General features: G+C 28.8%; 1 protein-coding gene and 1 long non-coding RNA gene across 2 annotated transcripts; one reads left to right on the top strand and one right to left on the bottom strand.

The window, feature by feature from the left end:
• Window positions 1-3,238: 3,238 nt before the first annotated feature.
• LOC100161447 (retinol dehydrogenase 13-like) lies at window positions 3,239-5,308 on the top strand. The gene is given in 6 exon segments (NM_001293477.1): window positions 3,239-3,483; window positions 3,584-3,749; window positions 4,079-4,187; window positions 4,254-4,568; window positions 4,731-4,935; window positions 5,108-5,308. Coding segments are annotated over 6 exon segments (978 nt in total). The 5' UTR covers window positions 3,239-3,409; the 3' UTR covers window positions 5,217-5,308.
• Window positions 5,197-6,629, bottom strand: LOC100159400. The gene is made up of 3 exons (XR_511034.3): window positions 6,489-6,629; window positions 5,497-5,662; window positions 5,197-5,431 (listed from the first exon to the last, which is right to left on the bottom strand). It is a non-coding gene; the product is annotated as an uncharacterized LOC100159400 (long non-coding RNA).
• Between the last annotated feature and the right edge of the window lie 3,309 nt (window positions 6,630-9,938).

Genomic DNA, 9,938 nt, shown 5'->3' with positions numbered 1-9,938 from the left:
TCTTGCATATTTATTATTATTTTTACTGTTTGTAAAATACGATCGAACCTACCTGACGATCGGATTCATATCCATGGTAGCAGGATCTGAAATGGATTATTCCAATGTAGTCCCACAAACTTTAAATGAACTTTCAGGAGCTAAAAGTGCGATTTATGAACGTAACTTTATGCATATAAATGTGTTCCGTTGCGGACCATTCGTTCTAATTAAGTCACTCTGGCTGATGAAATTTTTTTTAGACAATGATAACACTTCAATTAATTTTTTTTTTTTGTTAAGTTTTAATTTCATAGAATTTGTATAAATGTTGGGATTGGTTAGTTTAAAGTATATTCAAATAGAAACTCTTCAATGATTAAACTTGTTAATAAATCAAAAAACTATTATAATATCCATTAAAATAGGAAGGAAAATATTTTACTGTGATAATTTATAGCCATTTCGTTGAGGTATTTTTATCCTGGTACATTAATTGCGTTTTATTTACAAAATGATAAAAGATAAAACAGGATGCGTAAAAAGAAATTTTAAGTATGAATAAAGTTGTATTGTTTAATATTATTTTTGAAAATATAAGAACGATTATGATTGATTAAACGAAATTAATATTATGACATAAACGTAAAAACGTTCATTATAGTAATTATACGATGTTGTTTACCAGGCGTTTTTTGATAGGCAATTCAGCTACTTTCATGTTTTTATTATTATTTCAAACAATGTTTGATATAAGTATATAACGCAGAAGATTTTGATGAGAATCATTAGTAGGACCTTTTCGTATTATTACTTTTAAACCTAGAAATGTAATTCGTTCTTTCTCATGATTATCCTCTTATAACCATTCAACATATATATGCAGTAATCTGAAGATTTTATAATATATTTTAATGATTAATTAAATCTGTAAGTACCTACTATTTAAAGATTTAATCGAAAACGCAATTAATATAAAATGTCTGAAAATATTTTTTTTTTATTTGGTTGTGTATTATTGTAATAGATTTTCTCATAAAAATGATTAGGTACTGTAATAAATCTTACTTAAAAATATTGTTTAAAAAAGTCTCTTTTAATTTTAATTTCACATTTATGACATAATAAAAGGAACATGTTACATATAATGTGCTGCTCTAATAAAATGTAATACCTTCTTGAAAAAATAAATATTTAAGTGATTTTAACTTTTTGTTAAAAATTGACCGTAACTGAAACCAATCATTTCCTACCTGTTACCTAATAATAAGAATCGTAAATATTATTAATTTTTTTTTTTAGATTTCTTCACTTGTGCCGTTTGAATTTAGTTACTTAACCTAACCTATTGTGTAACAGTATTTTCGATTTCGCCTAATTTAGATTTATATCTGTTGATAATCAATAACCGGATGCGTATAGTCATAGAATAAAGATGCGTATAGTGTCGTGTGTAATTTATTTTATATCATATTCCTCGGCTTCTCTAACTTTAATAAACTAAAATCCTTTCTTTGTATTTGGATTATCAAAGGCACAATTATTTATTGTTGTCATCTGACGTTTTAATATGAATTAGTAAAATGAATATGCCATACAATATTTTGCTGATACCGAGTGACAGTTAAATTAAAAAGGAATAATAGTAAAATCTCGATTTTAATTATAAGGTTTATTCCCTCGATTTTTATATGAGTCTGTGGTAATGACTTCCATATAATTAAATACTTATTGCGCTTCTAAACCTACTTTGTTGTATAACGTTTTGTTCGATATTGATTATACGAGTTTACAATAAACTTGTATCAATTGAAATATATTAAAATGATACTTATTAAAAACATATAATGTTTCCATATAGAATAGTTATACGAATTATTTTAACATATTGTGCTTTTCAGCAAGGTTCATTGCCATAATATTTTAAAATATGAATAACCCATATATTTTAAACATAAAATAGTAGATCTTAAATGCCTCCAATGGGTGGCTTCTTATATCCTGTTCCCTCAAGCCATGTCCTCTCCTCCATCACATATGCTTTTTGTAAAATAATAATTACAGATCGTGTATTTACTAATAAATGTTAAAAAAAAAAAAAGATATTATACTTTCTTTGATAAAATAAATATTACAAATCTAAAATACCTTTTGGATAATTCTTTTCCAATTAATTTACAAAATTCCAAGGGGGAATTATCCCCCCTTTACAACACCCCCTCCCAAACCTACAGTTTACGACTATGGTCCGTAGTTAGTAGTTGCTGGTACATATAGTTAGGATTATTAGGAATGTTAGGATTGATCATAGATGATAATATTGAAAAAAATCATTGTAGTATAATAGACAGCAGTATAGTTGGTATTGCTTTGAGTGTTCGTATAATACTATTTAAAGAATTAGGACACTATAGTTACCTATAGGTAATAATTATTGTTAGTCGCACGCACAAAAGAATTAAATACTAAAAACTAATTTTAAGGAAAATAATTTCTTTTATGTGAAATTCAAATATAGTATTTAAATATGAAATATGAATAATAAATATCACACGAATTATTATTATTGAACTATTCCGAATACTAACCTCCTTTTAAAAAATATTTGTTTTCTTCGATTTTTTTGAAGAAATCCAGGGTCTTGTATATAACAAACAATAACTATAGACACTAGATAAAAAATTACATATTATATTTTATATTTTTGTTATTTTCTTTAAACACTCTTATATTCTTAGAAAGTTAGAACATACATTTTACTAACTCAGGAATTACTCGTTCAATTTTGATTTGTGAATCAAAATTTTCAACAAAAAAAGTTTACTGAACAATTTACCTATTTGTTTACATTAAAAAATATTGGTTCTCATTTGAAAAAATTTAATTTTTACCAGCACAGGACACTCCTTAAATGGTATAAAAATTCTAAGTACCCGTCATTTGTCAAGTATATAAAAAATACGGCTTATGAAATCAGAATACCAATTACCAAATACCAAATAAAACATTCAGAATTTGAATACCTACCACAGAATAGTTTAAATTTAGTCTATTTTGTGACCCTACCAACCTACCTATACATATTATAATCAAAGGAAAAATAGGTGTGACTGTGATTCTTGGTGGATTACCGCGGCTGCGAGGTCGTAGTCGCGCCGTTGTGTTGGTCACAGTGGTCTTCAAATTCATCACAGAACATGGAACTATTTTTTTTTTTTTTATCACTTATCCAACACGCCGACACCGCATCCGATAAACTATAAAGAGTATAAGACAACTACTGAATAGACAAGTTCAAATCTAAAATACACAAAAAAATGCAATTCACATATTTTATTAAGTGATACCTATAATAATATATTAGAAAACCGTAGTTATTGTTCTCGAATTCTAGAGTTACTTCATTGGGACTTTATATATCTAACGCAATATGATCAGAATACCTAAGCCTTTGATCTATGTCAGTGTCTTTGGTACGGTATGCGGTGGTGCTTATTTGATCAAGTACGTTCTTATATTACCGCTAAGATATTGCTTTACGTCCAGGTCCAGCTACCTGCCAAGTAATTTACCGCACCGTTGTTATTTTTTTATTTTCTTCTAGGGAGATGTTGTCTGGAAAAGATTACAAAATCAGGACATCAGCTGCCAACAAAGTGATCATAATTACGGGTTCGAATACCGGCCTAGGAAAAGAAGCTGCTAGGATGTTGGCCATTAAAAACGCAACAGTTGTAATGGCGTGTCGGGATATGGTAAAATGTGAAAAGGTTAATGCAAATATAATATATTGACTTTGTATTACATGACATTGATACTCTTGAACCTGTGCTTTAACTTAGTTCATAGTTTAACCGGTTCAATTATGTTTAATAAGTTAGAATTTACACTAATTAAATAATATAATACTAAATTATTAAATTATACTTTATACCCATATGTATATTTTTTTTAATCGATTAATGTCCTTAGAACAGAGTCGAGTTGAGCTAGCACTTACGTGAATTTACACTAATTAAATAATATAATACTAAATTATTAAATTATACTTTATACCCATATGTATATTTTTTTTAATCGATAAATGTCCTTAGAACAGAGTCGAGTTGAGCTAGCACTTATGTCTAGAAACAAACGACTATACTGTCGAAAATGTGATTTGTCATCACAAGAATCAATCAGAGAATTCGCTAACAAATTCCAGAAAGGTTTGAATTTACATTTTAATATTTTGTATATCCTGTAAAATAATTAAATTATAACTTTTAAATTAGAATTTAATAGATTGGATGTTTTGATCAACAATGCTGGTGTTATGAGGTGCAGTAAATCCACAACCAAAGAAGGAATTGAAACTCATTTGGGTGTCAATCATATGGGCCATTTCTTGTTAACCAATTTACTTTTAGACTCTTTGAAAAAAAGCGCTCCCAGTCGAATCGTCAATGTGACAACGCTGAAACATGGAAATAGTAAAATCAATAAAGTAGATTTAAATTCTGATATGTCGTACAATGAAGAAGAGGCATACGACCAAAGTAAACTTGCAAATCTTATGTTCACATCTAAATTAGCTGAAGTATTAAAAGGTTTGTGAATTAATTATACCCACCTATTTTAAATACTGTATTGAGTCATAATGCTAACATTACCTACATGTGATTTAGGTTTTTATTGCAATATAACCATTAGCATTTTTAATTATAAACGCACCATAATAATTTTAGCTTATATCTTTATTCAATTTACAGATACTGGAGTCACAGTAAATGCAGTCTATCCTGGTATCAGTACAACAGATATTTCAAGACATTTACCATATTACAATAGTGTTACCAGATTTTTCATAAAACCAATTGCATGGCTGTTTTTGAAATCACCAGCTAAAGGATCGCAGACCTTGGTTCATGCAGCTTTAGACCCGGAGCTTGAAGACATTAGCGGACAATTCATCAGGTAATTTTCACCTTACTTTTAAAATTCTAAGTCACAATTATAGTTTTTATCAAACTAACCAAAATGCAACAATTGTTTTATTTGAACATATTTTTCAAAAAAAAGTATTACTTTTAAATTATACCAAATACTGAAATACCTATATAATATTATTTTTATGTGTTTCTTTTAGTAATTTTAAAATAATACCATTGCCGTATCGAGCACGCGATCAAAAGACAGTTGAATGGTTGTGGAAAGTTAGTGAAAAATGGACCAAAGTCAAGGAAAATGTAACCTGAACTATGATGTATATTACATTATAATTATTTTAAATACTTTTATAAAATTCGCAGTAACACTATTAGAAATTAAATTTTAATATTGAATGACAGTTGTTTTGTTTTTATTTTCTACGCAGCTTCTCAGAATCTTGTTCAATCCCACTTGTGTTTGTGGTGTTCTTCTTCCTTCCTTCTTTTTTCAGCCCAAATCTTAACATTAGCTTCACAGTTGGCTAAAAAAAAATGTAATTTGGCTCACATATTTGTACTTCTGGTATATTATAAAATATATAATTACCCGCTTTCTGCATTAAATAAAATACTGGTGAAACCATTACAGCTGCTCCAATGAACCATGGAAACATCCAATGATTATTGAAATGTAATTTGAACGGAAACTGGGCAACCTTAGATGTAAATGTGTATGGGAAAATCATCTTGCGACTTAATTTTTCATCTGCCATCTAGAGGTAGTAAGTAAAATTATAATGGAGTAGCTATGTTGATATATTAAATACAGTAAATCTAACTTCTAAGTGTACTGAAATGCTGCTACTGAATTAACCTTACATTAATAAAAAATAATGAGATAACAGTTATTAACAAGGCAAAATTATCATCAATGGTGAAAATAATAGTCATTGAAGTATATATTGCAGGATTATACTATATTCTATTAAAGAATAAATCGAGTGGCGGACTAAAACTGGTCTTGGTTCGGCTATTACCTTTTGACTAAGTAAAATTGTTCAAAAAATGCCGAGAGGTCCAAAATTTGTAGGTCATTTTTCAGTTGTTAAGCGGTTTATTCTTATTTGGAATCAAGTATTGAGACATTCTGACAATTTCGGCTAGGTTAACGACTCAGGCAGAACTTACAATAAGTAATATATATATATATAAAACGAGATAGGTGCCAAGTTTTACGTCTTTCAACAGTAAGTATTATCACCACCCTATTTGGGGATGGGGTGGAACAAAAGTGTTCAAAATCTAAATCCAGATAGATCCTAAGGATTTATGGCAATAACGAATGAAAATACTTAGATTCGATTATGCTGGTAACGCATATTTTATTGGAAATACTGTATGGAATAATATTCAAGAACAGATACTGAGGTACGATTATGTTATTCGATAGATACGAGACAGAAACGAGCTGCCGAGATATACATAATTACCACCGTCGGTACCTAGTTAATTAAAATATTTCAGCCGGAATCTATCATATTTTCGCGAAGATCAGAGGTGTACTTTCTTAACATAAATTCAAACAATTGTATTACTTACTGTGAATTCGTATTTCTCGCAGGCAGCAGAAAAATGAAATTGACCTCTATAATTGGGTAACAGTCTCGAAGGGCGACACAAGTCTGTGGTAGTGTGGTATGATGTATGAAACACAGTATTTAGTATATTTTATACAATCACCATGATGGCTATAGATATTTTCACGTCCACGACCCGATTGGTCGTAATATTGATAGTGTTACAAGACCCGAGATAAGACGTACCAAGGTATGATATGACAATATACCAAAATTTCCCGCATAAATTTAAACAACATTATTTTACAATTTAAATAGAGTTGAATAGACGTAGACCAAACATACAAAAATGTCTGAAAGCTAAGATACTAGAGTCGGCTGGCCATGTGTGGAGGACAAAGTAAGACATAATGTATTGACCAAGCGGGAAGAGGCCAAAAGGTAGGTTCCATCACTCATCAGCAGTGCCGCAACTACATAATAAGTGGCCCGTGTGCGATATTTTTTTGGGCCCGTTCCTAAATGAATTTTTATTGTATGTATTATATAATATTGTTTTGATATTATTCTTGGTATAACACGACATTTTAATAGTTTATAAATAAACACTAATAAGTAATAACATTACTTTTATGGCACGACGGCACGTCGTCACTCGACAACCCTCGTCGTTTTCGAGTATCAGTCAGTTGTTCTCCTGACAATTCGACAAACAACAACCCATAGACGCGATAAAAATAGATCTTATAGAAAAATTAATAGTAAGTATCTACTAAGAAAGTATGAAACGTTGACACTTGAATACATCTTGATACCCACCTTTTTCTAACATAGTACACACTACATACGTGATTCTATCTAGTACCATTTGATTTTATAATATACTAAAACTTACCATTCTATTTTAACATACTTAATCTAATAAGTAATATTAGTATACCTACAACTACACTAATGTTTTAACTTTAAAAAAAATGATCGTGAGTAGGTAACTATAAGGTTTTGCGTTTTTAGACAATTTTAGTGTCTGCTCCAGGTTGGGCCCGGGGCCCCCCAAATGTATGTAAGCCTTGGGGCCCGTGTGCGCGGCACGCTCTGCACACCCGGTTTTTGCGGCACTGCTCATCAGTGATAGCTTGACAAAGTGTAAAAAGATTTGGAAAGCCTGGGAACGACAAAAATTGAAGATGTGGATGATCGGAAACGTTAAAGAGCTGTTGTGGGAGCGATAAAAAGCCTACCTTGAAGCTGAAATAAAATAAATATAATGATATTATCTCTATATATTTATACGTAAGCATTTTTTTGATATACCAATAACTCCGTTTAACACATTAAGAGAAAAATTGATGTTTCATTGGAAAGGTATTTTAGAGTAGATTGGCACAATAAAAATTGTTACGTGGAATAAGAAATGCAATATTTTAGAGTGTGTTGATTTCACTCTTACAGTTAGAACGATTTGTATGGTTATAATTTATAAGCATTAAAAATTCAAATTTTACAAAATGTATCTTTTAAAATTATAAATTACTTGTGCATTTAAAAATACTCTAAAATTTGATTTTAAATTAAAATCTAAAAAACCCTGAGATTCACTAGATAATAATCTTACCTTTAAATTTTATAAGTCTGTAAGTCTATCGCACCATGAAGTGCTATTATTGAATAGCTTCTTCAATCAAGCCAACCATGACCTATTATGTATCCCTCCATTGTGCTTATTGTAAATATATTTTATACAGATTGTACAAATTAAATAAATATGACAAAAAAACGAAAAATGTATAAGAGTATATTTATCACTCTAATTTTTAAACTAACAGAGCTAAACGTTATCTGCTGAGCGTACAATTTGCCATGTTGTGCGTTTAAAAGATAGAGAATCCATGCGGGTATAGCAGTAGCACTCTCTTAATATTAGGTATATATTATTATTAAATTTATATTTACTACTGAATAGATACTAAATGGAAATTTAAAAAGATTGAAGAGAGGAATGTTGTTTGGAAATTGGAAAACTATGTGACCATAATATATCACATGCCTTGTATATTTTACTATAGCACTCTTAATATTTATTATCAATTTCACACTTATAGAAATGGACATAACTAGAACTATATTTTAGACTAGGATTTATATTACTGAACACAAGACAAACCGGTCCAGGAGCTTCAGTAAGACAAACAAGTTATTAAAAATTAATTGATACTTTTTGGGCCATAAATAAATTAATATACCACATATGATTTCAGTAAAAATATAAACAAGAAAAATAAAAATTTTCGCCCCAATCCTGACTTAACTTTGATTAACAATTCTAGACATTTTTGTTCAACCCATTTTTTAACTACCTCTAATTTTTTTTTTTTTTAAATATACGCCTCAACTGCTAAGATTATTGGCGTTTCTGAAATGCATTACAAATTACAATTTTAAGGATGATAAGTACACAAAAGGCTTAAGAGGACGTCGTCTATTGTCTCTGTATTACATATGTACGACATGGACAAAACGTATTTACACAGTCTAAGTAGAACTCGCTCAATTTTGGTTTTAGATTAAAAATACCTATTATAAAATTAAATTGTGACAATATTTCTGTGATTTTTCCATTAAACCCAATATAACGTTAATTATATAATTCAGAAATAGAAAAAATGTAAACATTTTTAAAATACCTTTAATATTTCAAAATTTAAAAAAAAAATTGCAACGACTTGCCCTCAGAAATGTTGTCACAATTCAATTTCATTATAGGTATTTTTACTCTAGAACCAAAATTGGGCGAGTTCTACTAACTGCATGAGCGCGTTTTGTATATGTAGTATGTGCGTAAGACGGAGACAACACATGCGGGTATGGCATCCTCTTAAGTTATTTTAGTTACATGTGATATCTCAATGTTAATGTCATATTTTGTGGTTCCAGTTTGAACCCTATACTTTAATTTATAATTAAACGAATAATTTAAAATATTTTTTATAAGAAATATATCTGTATGCAATTTTTAATCTTTAGAAAGTTAAAATAGATATTGTTACATCAATATACAAAAAAAAACATACCATGAGGTGAAGAAATATTATCTTATAATATTATTTTCACTATTTTAATAAATGGTTAAAATAGTGTCCTATTTAAGATTTCTGGAAATTGCTGAAATACTTAAATATAATTTAAAATAACAAAATAAAACAACGTGTTTTCTTAAAAAAATTTAATGTATACTAATATTTAACTTAAAAAAAAAAGAAATTAAAATACTAATAATAAGTAAAAAATACGAAAATAGGAATTGAATTACACAAATTAAAAATAAAATACTTTAAATAATATAGCAAAATAAAGATAGACTACGTTTATCTAATACATAAACGCATAATTACATTGAAATTTGTTTTTTTTTTATTATTTTAATTATAATTATAGACAAAATATAGCACTTAGCACTATGTCTTAAAAGAAA

The sequence above is a fragment of the Acyrthosiphon pisum genome, chromosome A1 (assembly GCF_005508785.2).
Source record: "Acyrthosiphon pisum isolate AL4f chromosome A1, pea_aphid_22Mar2018_4r6ur, whole genome shotgun sequence".
Lineage (NCBI taxonomy): Eukaryota > Metazoa > Arthropoda > Insecta > Hemiptera > Aphididae > Acyrthosiphon > Acyrthosiphon pisum.
The sequence above is the reverse complement of the archived record's forward strand: the minus strand, read 5'-3'. Positions and strand labels throughout refer to the sequence as shown.